Source organism: Cryptomeria japonica, chromosome 3, assembly GCF_030272615.1.
Source record: "Cryptomeria japonica chromosome 3, Sugi_1.0, whole genome shotgun sequence".
Lineage (NCBI taxonomy): Eukaryota > Viridiplantae > Streptophyta > Pinopsida > Cupressales > Cupressaceae > Cryptomeria > Cryptomeria japonica.
In genome coordinates, this window is record NC_081407.1 from 373,850,874 (window position 1) to 373,866,085 (window position 15,212).

Genomic DNA, 15,212 nt, shown 5'->3' on the forward strand with positions numbered 1-15,212 from the left:
AAGTTGTATTTCTCAACTTCTTCAGATATCATAATCTCCAATGCACCATTCCTACCATTACCATGTCTTACGTTGATTTGGATGGCTTTCCTATAGATTTATTAATAACAGTAGTAATATGTTTCTACCATTAACATTAACAAATAGAGTAGCAATATATAATCAAATTGTGACTTTTGATGATAAATATACTAAAATAGATGTTTCTCCCATCTTCAAATATCTAGTGTAGTCATCAAGAAACCAAGCATATGACATACAAATGAGCAAGGTTTAAACATGAAAACAAGTACCAGTGAATCTCTCCATGCTTTAGATTGTAGTGCAAACAAATATTTCTTCTCACACTTGATTTGTATCAATAAAAACTCTTCATTCTTTTTGTGTAGCCAAACTATACAATGTAATAAGACTGTTTCATCCCCATTCATTTTATTTCTATTTTTGTCATGTGGGTGTTAAATATGTGTCATTTATAGATACAATGTAATAAGAGTTGATATCAAGCTTATGTTTTAAAGATTATCATTCAAATTTGAGGTCAATTAAATTTGTTATCTTTATGTAAAGAATGTGAAGTTGGATTTTTCTTACATTAGTGAATTTTTATTCAAGTCAAATGTTTATGTTGTAGTCATGCAAATTGAAAGTCAAGTATTAAAAAACTCTCATGTTAACTTTTTGTACCATTAGTTTTTGAACTTTTAGAGTTGCATTTAATATTTTATAGCAATTTACATATTTTCATCTCTCTTTCTTCATCATTATTTTTGTGTTTTATGTTTTCTTATTCAATCAAAATCAATTATTTAGGTTAATAAATGATCTTCATTTTAATCATTAGTTAATATTTTTTTCCAATGAGTCATTAAAACTTAAAATTTGTTGGTAAGAATAGGTGTTCTTCAAAGTCTCATAAAATCACCAAAACAATTTCAATATTTGTCACATGAAATTGGAATTTACAAAGATGAAAGGTAATGAGACATAATTTTATTTATTTATTAGTGCTCTAAAATAAATTCAACGGTGTGATTTGCTCTTTCAAAAGTTGTCATTAATTAACCAAAACTCCCACCAAAGAGTAAATGAAAACCTAAACTTAATAGAACACCAAAACAATGTGTTTTTATTATAAAATGAAGAAAAATACAAAATAAAAGTAGTGTCTAAGTTACTCTATGAAATCAAATAAAAAGTGGACATCAAATAAAGTGAAATCAAAGAGAAAAAGTGATGAATGTGAACCTTCATTTAAAGTGATGTTAAAATCAAGATTATAGATTAGTTAAACAAATCTAAAAAAAAAATTAAATGGCCAAAGCCCTTGGTTTAGATGGATTCTCAATATGAAAAACATTAATTGAAAGAAAATAATATTTTATATTATTTCTTGAGAATAGAATTGTTTTCATAGTATATTTTTTTTTATTATTTATTAAGTTTCATGAAAAAATTGTAGTTAGAAGGTTCTAAATATGTATCATTTCAACACATAATGGATTGAGAGTTCTTACTAGTATTATGTTATACCCAGAAGTCATCCAAGTTCAAAGTTAACCAAATTGGTAAGTGTCTATGTGTAAACAACATAAATTTGTAGTTTATTTATGTTGCTAAATCTTTGTGCAAATGAGAAGTTTGTACTGTCATCCTACAAGTTGAAACAAAGTAATAAAGAAGGTTTATGTTAACTTTGTGTAGGATTGATTTTTGAATTCAGTTGGTATAGCTTGAATGCTTTGTAGTAATGACTTGTTTTCATCACAATGTCATAAGTCTTTCTATTGCTGTTTTTGGATTTGATTGCATGAATGTTTTTTGCATCAACGTTTGTGACCCATCATCAAGATGTTAGAGAGCACAAGGAGATTAAAAGTGGTTTCATTGCAAACCTAAATAGACTAAAAAGAAGGAGAAAGGTGGAGGGAGAGAGAGGTGAGGGTACATATGGTATGAGGTTTGGACATTGAATGCCATAAGTGTCATGTTTTCTTATTTGATCAAAAATCAATTGTTAATGTCAAATTGATAATCTTTATTTAATCATTAATCAACATTATTGTTCAATGTACATTATAGTTTAGTTGTTAAAACCAAAAAGTTATTGGTGAGAATGGAAATTCTTAATAGTCATGTCCTCTAGTCTTTAAGATCAAAACAGATAGCTCAAGTTTGCTTATTTATTTTAAGTTTATGTAAAACCACAAAGAATATATTGTGTAGTGTTTAAATTAATAGGCTTGTTTTTGTTTGAGATTTTAAAGTAAATTAAATAAAAAAGTTTCCCTTATAAATTTGAAGAGACAATTTCATCATCTATTATTATATTTTGTGTTGCCACTAGGGGAAGCGTACCAGTAGCCCTTATAGCTAACTTCATGCATCCACATATCCTAAACAGTATAGCGGATTTCGATGATGATTTTTTTGGTTTTCTCCATATGCAACTTAACAACTTATAGTTAATTTTTAGGCTTTTGGGTAGTAACGACATACATTGTGGGATCCATTATGCATGCAAGGGTAAAAAAGTAGACATTTCAAAGTGTCCCCTGATACCTACTTAAAGATGTCCCAATAACCGTGAACTTAAAATTCTCAATACTTATGCACAAATGACCCAACAGTCATGCACAAATGTCCCAATAGTTGTGCACAAATGAGCCCATTATGGTTCAAAAATGCTAAAAAGTGGGCGGGTGTTGGTACATGTGAAATTTATTAATGAACTTTTACTTATCATTTTTTAAGTTTCTTTAAAGTAAGTAATTAGGGAGTTGTGTATACAAGAAGTGAATGATTATTGGAACTATAACAGCTATTGTGCTCTTCCCCCAAAGTGACAAATTAAAACACTAACAAGACTTTCACACTTTATACTTTTACATTATTTTTCATCTAAAAACCAACAATTAACTACACAACAAAATCATAAAAAGCTAAACTAACAATATTAAATAATTATACATTAACCCTTTAGATCATAAAATTAACAATATACATACTAAATATACAATAATTGAAACAAAAAAAATGGAGAAGGGCACACTTCTAATTAGAAGCAAACAGCAAGATTGCAATGGCCACCCTTAGTAATCCTTTTCTCGCAGGCTTCTAAATCAAGCCAGCCATCAGGGTCTTCATCTTGAGACTCTTCCACAGTGTAATTCGCTTTCTTTTGGTTGTAAAAGATTGAATACCTGCACATTAGTCCTGAAGCATGCTGGTCAGATAAAAGTTGCTCTATAATATACTCATTTACATTACTTTCTTGTCTACCACTTCTGATTATCTCAAAGGCTTTCCTGGTTGCTAGTCTTGCATAGAATACTGATAAACTCCATGTGGATTCTCCACTCCCCAGAAAAGCTTTGGTTCTTAAGCACATTTCCTGCTCAACAAAGGACACCATCTGATTTGTTTTTATGTTACAAGACTTATCCAGTCCCAATTCAGTGGAGTCAAAATAAGTACCATCTGAGAAGTTTGGAACTCCTTTCATTTTCCACAGACCTGCAACATTTATTCTTTCTTTGCGAAGTGCTCTGATCACCTGTAAAACATCAATCAGTGTTTCAGATTACTTTTAGTTAATTATAAGTAATGATTCATAAGAACCCATAATCATAATATTACTGAACTCAAATTTGTTTAGTCACAATGTTTTTCTTTATCAAATCTGATCAGCTTGTTAAGCACTTGCATATTGTAGTTTATCAAGCATATTTGCAGATATTATACCTATGAATACTCTATTTTATGTCTCTCTAGTTCTTTGATCCGTTGGTAAGGAGTATCAAACTTACTTTAGCAAGTAGCATTTGGGCCTTGTGGCCTCTTATCCATCCATCTGTTGCAAGATAAACTGAGTCTACACTTTGCTCCTTTGCCTTTTCAAGTATAGCAGCAACAATGTCCTCCATTGTGGTTATTATCCCCATACAATTCCAATGGTGCTTTTTCCACTTCATAAAATGCAATCCAGAACTGATTATGGATCCATCCCCACATCTCACAAAGCATAAACCCAAATCATGATTCTTGCAGTTGGATTCCTCAAACCTCCAATGAACTGTACACAAAGATTAAGATTAGATCAGATGAATCAGTAATTCATTGAAGATGCTACCTTTGTTTATACATGCCATAAATCCCAAGGGTAAGAAGAGATGACCCACAATATTTAAGAAGCATGTAATTGAAAAAGATTGTAGGATAATTACATAAAGAAATCTTCTAGCCTGGATTTGGAAAATGGGAACAGAGCACTACCATGGAACAATAGGAAGGTTCACTCAGGGAAGAGAATGCCAGAAATAAGCTGAAGAAGATAATTAATGAGGAATTCTCATCAACAGAACCCGTCTTTAAAATGTTTTGTTTTTTAATTTTTATTCTGATGATGAATTATGCAATATAGTCTAAAACATTGATAATAAAAAATTGCACACAATATAGTACTAAAAATCTGTGGAAACCACATGGCTTCAACGTTCTTGTGATTAATCTTAGGAGAAACTATAAAGCACATAAACAAGATACTCCTGTGGGCATTGAGAAAGATTTTTGACATTCAAAACCTTTAATCAGTTTCTAATGAGCATGACGCCAAAGAAATTGCTGGATCTTGCAAGGTCTCCCAAACCTACTGCTACCAAAATTTTAAGACTTCCCTGTCAATCTTTTTCCAAGTATTGAATTCTGCATTAAAATTTCGACATGCCCCACAAAAAATATGAAGTAGTTCTAACATTAAAGTTGGGTGAAAAGATTGGATTACCTCCAAGGAAATTTGGGTTGCCTGGGCCAAAGGCACGTGCATGGAGAGCTGAAACTGCAGCTGAAATACAATCAGAAGGCTTGAGGAATGCAGATACAGCCAGGAATGCCCCTCTCCAACCATGGCCTGGGAAAAGCCCTGAAACGCCTACACAATTACCCCCATTCATGGCCTCCATCTGGTTGGATATATCCTTACTGGACCTCCAGTTTTTGAAAGACCACCCAAGCTCAATTATTTCCTATTCATGCATCCAAACAAATCTATGTATTTAGCATTAGCCAATCCCTGCAGTGTAAGAAGATTTATCTTTATTCTTTACACTCAAAATCCTATAATATGAATTTAAGATTCAAGAGAGTGACAATTTTTCAGAAATTACCAATACATTGAATTGCCAAAATAGATCAAAGTTTAATGTTTTATTTAAAGAGACAAGACGCATACTCACAGGTGTGTAATTGGATGGCTTAGGAGATGATCCAAAAACATCATAATTTGTGTTCTCAGCTCTCAGTTTCCAAAACATGTCCACCTTATGCCCACAGGCATTGGCACATTGGGTCAAGGAAGATACTCTCACAAACTTAGAGACTTCCTTCAAATCGAACCTATGCTCTAGAGGAATTGTGATCTCATTCCTTGTGTGCTTTGAAAGCCTTCCTAAATCGAACACACAACAACATCATGCACAATTATTTATCACAAACTTCTACTATAATCAATAACCCATTTTTAGCATTGAAGAAAGTAAGATACCAGTCCAAGAGAAGGGATCTATTAGGTAGCTGTTAAATAGAATCAGCAATCTTTAAAAAGAAATTCAAATTTCAAAAAATTGGGAATTTAATTCTGAGATCTGAAGCTTAGTTCTTTACAGGGAAACCACCCTCACAACTATTAAATAGAAACAGTGCTATTAAATAGTTAAAAATAGACTAGACATAAATAAAGAGCTTTTCTCCATAGCTGTTTTAATTAATAGTAATACGCATAGATTTTTTATTGATATCACACCTAGTCACAGCTAGTTATAAGAAGAATCATCTCATCTCATCTCATGAAAATTTACTGCCCCGGTCAAGAATGCTTCTTAGATTAAGCATATATCATATGAGAAACTACTCAGTGGATGTTTGAACTTCTGCAGCCTTCCAAGTTGTATTAACTGCCACCCCATTAAATAGACACAGTCATCTCCATCTTTGTCAGTGAACTTGCTGAAATTCAAACTTTAACATGAATATAAGAACTTGAATTTAATAAAACAACTGGAATTGAATACCTTGATGTTTCAAAGGGCCTCTGAATAATGGTGAAAGGCAGAGTGTCCTTCCTGTAGCTCTAGCAATGACAGCAGCAGACATATACTCCACCAATTGATTGTTAATCCCTAAGTAGCCAGTTACAACAGGAATTAAAAATTGTTCCTTTTTTACAAGGGGCACTACAAATGGCTCTTTTTTTTCAACTGGCTTTTTTTTAACAACAGGTGCTAAAAATGGTTTCTTTTTTTCAATAGGTTCTTTTTTTACAACAGGTGTCACAAATGGCTCTTTTTTTTCAACAGGTTTCTTTTTTACAACAGGCATGAAAAATGAGTCATTTTTTTCAACAGGGGCGAAAAATGACTCGTTTCTTTCAACAGGCTCTTTTTTTACAACTGGTGCGAAAAATGGCTCCTTTTTTTCAACAGGTTCCTTTTTTACAACAGGCACGAAAAATGACTCGTTTTTTTCAACAGGAAGGAAAAATGACTCGTTTTTTTCAACAGGAAGGAAAAATGACTCGTTTCTTTCAACAGGCTCCTTTTTCACAACTGGTGCGAAAAATGGCTCCTTTTTTTCAATAGGCTCCTTTTTAACAACTGGTGTGAAAAATGGCTCCTTTTTTTCAATAGGCTCCTTTTTAACAACCGGTTTGAAAAATGGCTCCTTTCTTTCAATAGGCTCTTTTTTTACAGGCGGTGCGAAAAATGGCTCCTTTTTTTCAACAGGCTCCTTTTTAACAACCTGCATCACAAACCAAAGAGCCAGCCCAAATCTACATTTCATTTCCTTTCAATCACAAACCCAAGCCAATTCAACACTCTATTTGCTTAAGTTTAACAGTTTATCACTTTCTGCTCTCGAGTCCTCTAAAATTCTGATGATAAATCATGGAATATGATCTGAAACATTGATGCAAAAAAATACACACAATCGAATTCAAAAATAACAACCCTATTTACTTTCAATCTGTACTATTCAATTCTGACAAATGATTTTAAATTCTAAAACAATGGAACAATACAAAGTGCAATAATAACCTCTTCTGTATCAGTAATCTTCTCTGCAGCTAAGTAATAATAACCATGGGGGATTCTAACATAAAAAACCATGTACAGCATAACAAATATGGATCCTGTCATCACTACTGTCCATGTGCTAATATACTCCACTGCCTCCCCCATCTGGGATATTAGCTCTTGTTTCCCAAAATCCAGAGTTCTTGATTCCTGAGCTTTGTTTTTCTGGTACAAACCTATATTAAGAATTTAAGAGCTGTTTATAGGATATACATGAGTTCCAGAAGTGTAATCAACGGTATATAGAGAGCCCCATTTATGGGAATCTCTAGTTAAATGCTAGTTTGTAGATACTATAAAATACTCACTAGAGTTAAATCCCGCTTGTTTACATTGTAGTCGTCTTAGCATTGAGAGAGCATCCTGGTGATTTTTCCCATTACATTTTCTGATCATTTCAGCAGTTCAGTAAAACATCATAGCTGGGCTTTGAGGATACTAGTGAATATATAATAAAAGTTATTAAGGTATAAGTTGTGAATTGTGGTGGATTTGGAAAAGAGAATTAAATTGCCTGTAAAAGAACAAAAGATTACAGAGAAGAAGTTTGTAAATGGTACAGATAAAAGAAAAAAGAAAAAAGAAAAGGTACAATTATGCTAAGAATTGTCGTTAAAGGAGGTTTAAATTTCTATTTATTAAAAATATACTGTATGGTATGTTTAAAATTAAAAATTAGTATATTTATTTATAAAATAACATTTAAAAGATTCTTGGAGACATCATTTTTCAGGGCCGAAGCTATTCTGGTTTCAAAACAGACCTTTTGTACAGCATGATAGCAACGTGTTAGTCAATCGCAGCCGTTTATTGCAAAATCGACGGTGTAAAACGCATGTTAGTCAATCCGTACTGCCGTTTTGAAGCTAGAATAGACGTGTCCATTTTTCAGATGTCTAATTTTATTATCAACTATTTCATATCACATATTTATTTGAAAAGTTTAACTTATTAAATTATTTTAAAAAAACATATTATTGAAAAAATATATGTAAAAGAGAGCGAGAGATATCATCTTTGATTCCTACTTTTTAATTATCAAAGTGAAATAGAAATCTAAAAATTATATCTCTAGGCATCTTTTTGTAAAGATAGATATGCTAATTTTACTTTGTACATCTTTATTCTTTTTTTAAAATTGATATATTTATCTTTAAACAAATATATATATGCAAAAGATATTATGTCTATTGATTAATGTTTTTTTTTTTTTTTCAAAGTGGAATAGACACTTTAATTTATTTAGTGGTTATTTTCATGTAAAGTAAAAGTAAAATGTGTATTTGATATTAAATCTTGTAATGTTAAGAGATATAATATTTATATGATTTGTCTAAATATTTGACATTATTTTTTCTAGAGAAAAATTTAATAGGGGACAATTATCTTTGGAATTGTCTCACATGTTGGACTAGTTAGTGGATAAGGACATGGTTGTGTAGTGTTCTTTTCTCTACTAGATAGTTGGCCCTTCTTGCTTTGCACTTCTCTTTGTTTCGAATAAATTTTCACCCTTCTTTTAGTTCCAAGAATAACAAATTAATAATTTAATTTTTTTAATAGATTAAAATAGTTCATTGTTATAAAAATAAAATATTAATACAATTACATTTTCTTTTCTAGTGATGCGTGCGAAAAATCAATGCAAAGCATCCACAACTAGTTTCGAGCACCCAATCTGGTCACGAGCAATCCACAGGGGCTTCGATAATCACTTCATTGTTCTAGCAAACAACTCTAGGATGGAGGATCCTGGTATGGCCATATCACGGATCCACGATCAAGAAGCCTTCTTTGCAAAAACAAAATATTCTTTGATTAAGACGGTTAGGGCTCCCCCTCTTCCCTGCGAAGGCTGGGATCGTGACTGGCAGATGGTGAGTCGAAGAAATAAAAGGGCAATAGGGCAACCATTTTGCCTCAACTAGATTTCCAATCACTGTCGGGAGGAGGGTTTTGTAAAACCTAATTGGTCAATTAGTTCCTATGCTCGAAATACATGATATTCCCCAAATAAATTTACAAAGGGTAAGGAAACCCTAGGCCACCGCTCTATCTTGAATCATCAACATTCAAAGGAAGTAAAGCATCCTAAAATGATTTCACCTTCGAACCCTCCAACATTTTCAAACCGGACGGTCATTGAAATAGATACCCATACTCAGGCCAAGTATCATATGCATTGCAATGAGTGCATGATCTTTGCTCGATGGAAAGGCTGGGGGATTCTAACAGAACTAATAGCTAACTGGTTGTCTTCTTCCTACATTAACTAGGTAAAATCGACATCCTTCCTCATAATTTCCTGGCTATTGAATGTGGTAATCAGGGTTTGAGAAATAAATTTCTAAATGAGGGCATATTATCATTCAAGGGTTTTGGGTTCGATTGTTGGGAATGGCAACCCTTCTTTCTCCCATCTTGTTTAAATTCCTGCAGGGTTAATAGAGCAATTTCTCTCAAAAAATTTCATGTAGAATTGCGTAATAATGATTTTTTAAGAATAATAGGCAATAAAATTGGTAAATTTGTAGAAGTTAGAAAATCAGCCTTTAGCTTCTTTAATCAGCTTCTGATCATTAATATGAATATAAACATTAAATCTTTAGAGCCCATCACGCTGAAATGCGACAATTATAGTCTAACCCTAGAATTACCCTTTTATAATGGCCCTTTCGATGACATTATCCCAAAAATGACCCCTTCTAATAAGCCTCACCCTGGATTGTGTGATGGCATCTCATTCAGATTTATGGTCGGAGGGGGTTTTACTTTTGAAGGTTGTAAGGCTGAAACTAACCCTAAGCTTCACACTTCTGAGAACCTATGTCCTCACCCCCATCCCATTAGCTCCCTTGCTAAGACCTCCCGCCCCCTTCTACCCACATTGCCAACTATCAATCCACCTATAGTTGATTCATTGCCTAGGGTTCTAGACCTGGAAGAAGGCAAAATTAGGGATTTGCCCCCTCTAGAGGGTCAACCAGGACTGGCTAAAAATTCATCGTCTAGCCCTCTCATCCCACCAAAAAGGCTGAGTCCCTTGAGGTCTCCCCCAATTATGAAACTATCTTCCTCTGTGCTACTGGTGGAGAGGGAAAATGGCTCCCCGGTATTAGGAATGGCTTCCCTGAAGGGTCAATCAATCCCTCAAGTCTCAAGTGATGAGGCTTTTGAGGGGGATGAGGATCACCCTCCTCCTACGAAGGGTGTTTCTGATACAATTGTAGAAACAGAAAGTGATCGAGCGTCTAGGGAAATCAACATCATTGCCAATTTTGTAGGGGAAGAAGTAGTAAACAACCTTATGAATCAACTCGTTGACGAAATCTGTGATGATGAGGAATTGGAAAGACAAAGGGATCTTTACGTCAAAAATCTAGTGGATATTTCTAGAGTCGACTTAGAAATAGAGGAACTCTTTATAACTCTAGAAAATTTAGAAAATGATAATCTAGACACTCTAGGTATTCACATCTCTACAGAGAGCAAGAACTCTCCGGACTGCGCTAAATTCAGCAGGAGAAGAGGCAAAAGATCCCTTGCTGAACTAAGATCAAAGGATGGGGAAGCAATTAGTTAGTCTAAAATTTCATCTCTTTTTAATGTAGGGGAGGGGAATTTCCTTCCCACAGAGCCATGAAAATCATAACATGGAATGTTAGGGGTTTGAATGCCCCTAACAAATAGCACATCCTAAAGCGCTGCATCTCTGATTCAAAACCAGACATAATTTTAATCCAAGAAACTAAAATGAACGCCTCTGAGATCGGCCTTTTTGAGAAAAAACTTGGCCCCCGATAGCTAATGCACTCCCCAACTATAGGGGCCTCAGGAGGATTGGCAATCATTTGGGACTCCAGATTCATCTCATTTACACCTCTAGAGATTAAGCAAAATTAGATAGGAGGAGCAGTAGCAAGCTATAATAATAAGCTAAGATTCAATTTGATTAATGTTTATGGTCCCACCTAGAATAGGGATAAGGCTCGGGTGTGTATGGAACTTGAAGCTTTCCTCAGAAATCACCCAAATGATGTATGTATCATTGGGGGTGATTTCAAAGCCATTATTAGGTTAGAAGACAAAAGAGGAGGAAGTAGCAGACTTCCTCCAGCAGCTGTCGATTTCAATCATTGGATCAATAGGAATTCCCTGCTGGAAATCCAAACGACAGAGAATGCCTTTACCTAGAATAATAGAAGGTTAGGTTTCAGTAACATTGTAGAGAAATTAGACAGGTTCTTGATCTATGGGGAAATCTCGGAGCTTAAGCACACCATGGAAGCAGAGCCTTTGCCTTTATCAGGATCTGACCACTTTCCACTCCAACTAAACTTATTGTCAAACCACTCCCCTAGAAACTGTCCCTTCAAATTTGAAAGCATGTGATTCAGAGATGCTAACTTGCTAAACCTTATTGAAAATTGGTGGAAAGGCTCTTCGTTCTCAGGATCAAAGATGTTTATTGTTGCAAACAAGTTAAAGCTTATCAAAAGGAAGCTCTTGGAATGGAATAGGATAAATTTTGGGAATATTTTCAACAAAAAACTCTTAATAAAAAACGATCTTAAGAATGTTAACTCTAAAGTTCTAGAAAAGGGGATGGATGAACATCTCTTCCTTAAAGAAAAAGCACTACTCTTCGAGTATGAAAAGATCCAGTCAAATGAAGAGATCTTCTGGAGACAAAAACCTAGGGAGACTTGGTTGAGTGATGGGGATCGTAACACCAAGTTTTTCCATAATAGTACCAAGAAAAGGCGATGGGTTAATCAAATTTCTAGTATTAAGAATTGTCAGGGCTCCAGCTTGTTGGAACTAGCTGAGATTGCCTCTGAGGCAGTAAGGTTCTTTGACAAAATTTTAAACAATTATGAGGACTCCAACCTAATAGGCCAACTCAATATTATCAAGAATCTCCCAAAACTCATCAACGACGACCACAATAAAAACCTGCTTAAGAAATTATCTGAGGAGGAAGTTAAATTTGTCCTTATGAAGATGAATCTGGATAAGGCACTAGGCCCGGATGGCTTCCCCACCAGCTTTTTAAAAAAATGCTGGGGTTTTATGGGGACAGAGATCACGGAAGCTTTAGAAGGTGTTAGGAATTCAGGAAAGATTCTCAAGGAGATCAACAATACCTTCCTAGCACTAATCCCCAAAAAAGAGAAACCTAGAGCTTCAATGACTTCAGACCTATAGCCTTATGCAATACCCTTTATAAACTCTTAACCAAAACTCTAGTAGCCAGACTTCAGAATCTTCTCCCTATCATCATTAGTGAAGAACAAATTGGTTTTGTAGCAGATAGATCAATCTATGATGGGATCATAATAGCCCAAGAGGCTATTCATTCAGTCCAGATCAATAGCGCCCCAAGCATGCTAGTCAAACTAGATATAAGTAAAGCTTATGACAAAGTTGATTGGCGTTTTTTATGTAAATGCTCGGAGGCATTTGGCTTCTCCAAAATCTGGATCAACCTAATTTTTGAATGTATCTCCACCCCTAAATTCTTTGTTATTGTTAATGGTTCCCCGGAAGGCTTCTTTAGTAGCTCGAGAGGGCTTAGGCAAGGAGATCCTATGTCCCCCTTCCTCTTCATCATCATGGTAGAAGCCCTAGAGAGATCCATCTCTAAGGATAAAGAGGAGGGAGGGATCCAAGGAATCCCTATTACCAATGGCCTCCCCTCCTTTACCCATCAGCAATTTGTTGATGATACAATGCTTTTTGGTCAAGGAAGCTCAAAGGAAGTGGGTGCCTTCAAAGGCATCCTCAATTCCTATATGTTAGCTTCAAGGCAAGAGGTGAATCTGGATAAATCAGTAGTCTTCATGTTCAACATTAACCCCTTAATAGGAATGGAGGTCTGCAAAATCCTGGAGATTAGCCAGGGGACTCTTCCTTGTAAATATCTAGGTATTCCCCTAGACAAGGGAAGGAGATCTTCAAAATTGTGGGACAACTTGGTGGATAAAATGAAGTCCAGGATTAACACTTGGAAAGGAAAATGGATATCATCTACAGGAAGGGCAATCTTGGTTAGATTGGTTTTGTCAGCGATGCCCATTTACCAACTCTCCTGTCAACATCTATCTTCTTCCAAACTTGCAAAACTCAACAAGCATATTAGAACTTTCTTCTGACAAGGTGCCAATGATGACCGGAAAATATCACTCGTGTCTTGGGATAAGATATGTAGACCTAAAGATGAAGTAGGGGTGGGCATTAAAAACCTCCAAGATCAAGGAAGAGCCCTTAGTGCCAAATTGGTCTGGAGAATGTTTAGAAACCCCCACCTTAAGTGGGCAAGGCTGTTGCACCACAAATACCTTAATGGAGGGAATCCTATCCAAATATTTAGAGAAATCAATCCTCCTAGAGGATCTTGCTTATGGAATTTCTTGTTGGATTGCAGGAGTATCATTTCAGACAAACTTACATGGAATCTAGGGACATGGGATAAAGCCCTCTTTTGGTCTGATTCATGGAGTGGGTATGGGCAATTGAGAATATTTATGACTTTGGTGCCACCCGTTACCTCCTTGAATCACATAGAGGAACCTTGTTAAAAAATTATATCTCCCCTTCAATGGAAGGGGGAGGATGGCAGTGGATGGAGAGGGATGATGAGGATATTCCATCAGGGGTCAAAAGTAAGCTCATGGCAATTATTAGGTCAAGGGACATAGCCTTTGGTCACTATGAGGATAAGCTCGTATGGGATGGTTCCTTAAGAGGAGAATATAATTCCAAGGATGGATACTCTCTTATATCCAAAGCATATATTAGACCTATGTCTAAGCTCCCCTTGAAACTCTACTGGGATAGATATTGCCTTCCTAAGGCCGGCCTTTTCTCTTGGCTTGCGATTCAGAACAAGCTCCTAATTGCGGACAATTTAGGAGAATGGGATATGAGGGTCCAAGTAGACGTCCTCTTTGTGAGGTGGATGAAGAAGAAACCAACCATCTTCTCCTCAACTGCCCTTTTTCTTACCAATGCTGGGTTTGGTTCACCAAGAAACTTGAGTGGTCTGTGGCCTTTCCTCACACCATCTTTGGCATGCTCAAAGCATGGCCTCTCCTCAGGCGAGGTTGTATCTTTGAGGGTTTATGGACATCTCTCCCATCTTCTATAATATGGGAGTTGTGGAAGGAAAGAAATAGACATCTCTTTAGAAATGAAAAACTTGAGGTCCACATAATCATCAATAGAATTGAGTTGGCTATTACCGAGCTCATAAACAATTGGCTTTCATCTGGCATAGTTAAGAATGCCTTAGTAACCTACATGGATGAAAAAATGAAAAAACATTGGGTGGGCTTATCTTTTCCTCTCTTTGTAGGGGATGGCCCTGGTGTAAATCTCCGATCAAGAGCTGAATATAGGTGGCAGCCCCTAGGTAAAGGATGGGTTAAATTAAACTTTGATGGGGCATCATGCGACAATCCAGGGCAAGCAGGTATAGGATGCTCTGTTCATAACTAGGAAAGCCAAGAAATCGTTATCCTTGCTTCCCCTATGGGAATCAAAACCAATAATTGGGCGGAATTGATGGCCCTAGTGGAGGGCTTGCATCTCTGTAGGAAATTAGGAGTTAAAAATTTGGATATTGAAGGGGATTCGACTATTATTGTCAACGCTCTTAGGAAAGGTAGCATGCCTAACTGGAGACTAAATACTTTGTTGTCAAAGGCTATTGACTTATGAAAAGATTTTGATAGGTTCATAGTCAATCATATTTATAGGGAAGGTAACAAAAGAGCTGATGAGCTGGCCAACATGGGAGCGGATGGCATCAAACTCCCCCCTGTTCCTCCCTGAGGCGATCTCTCTTCTTGTTTTTGCCCACTGTTTGTCAGCATGTCTTTCCTCCCATCCCTCATGTCTCTCCCTCCAAGATTTCGTTAGCCATACCTTAATAAGACCTTTCCATGATACTCTGCATATATATACATATACTGACATACATACAGATCTACATCCTCATTCACAAACAAATACTCTTGTATTTAGATAAAATCTTTACGATATTCATACATTAATACAAATATACAAATACTTATATAT

The 15,212-nt window shown here is 35.5% G+C and overlaps 1 protein-coding gene across 2 annotated transcripts; it reads right to left on the reverse strand.

Annotated features, from left to right (window-relative positions):
* Positions 1-2,937: 2,937 nt before the first annotated feature.
* On the reverse strand, positions 2,938-7,661 carry LOC131080036 (uncharacterized). 2 transcript variants are annotated; one of them, XM_058018133.2, is made up of 7 exons: positions 7,439-7,661; positions 7,092-7,306; positions 6,069-6,795; positions 5,235-5,446; positions 4,784-5,024; positions 3,810-4,075; positions 2,938-3,556 (listed from the first exon to the last, which is right to left on the reverse strand). In XM_058018133.2, exons 1-7 carry the CDS (start codon positions 7,524-7,526, stop codon positions 3,059-3,061), a joined length of 2,247 nt encoding a protein of 748 aa, XP_057874116.2. In that variant the 5' UTR covers positions 7,527-7,661; the 3' UTR covers positions 2,938-3,058. The 2 variants fall into 2 exon arrangements, with proteins under 2 accessions (XP_057874116.2, XP_057874117.2); XM_058018134.2 differs by having other exon boundaries at positions 7,092-7,326; positions 7,439-7,560.
* Between the last annotated feature and the right edge of the window lie 7,551 nt (positions 7,662-15,212).

What these genes read in the sequence shown, in the direction of transcription:
- LOC131080036 (XM_058018133.2), bottom strand. Translation starts at nt 7,526, where the DNA reads ATGATCAGAAAATGTAATGGGAAAAATCACCAGGATGCTCTCTCAATG. An exon ending in ACAAGCGGGATTTAACTCTA is followed by an intron (nt 7,307 to 7,438) that starts GTGAGTATTTTA and finishes TTCTTAATATAG; the next exon opens with GTTTGTACCAGAAAAACAAA. An exon ending in AGATTACTGATACAGAAGAG is followed by an intron (nt 6,796 to 7,091) that starts GTTATTATTGCA and finishes TTTGTGATGCAG; the next exon opens with GTTGTTAAAAAGGAGCCTGT.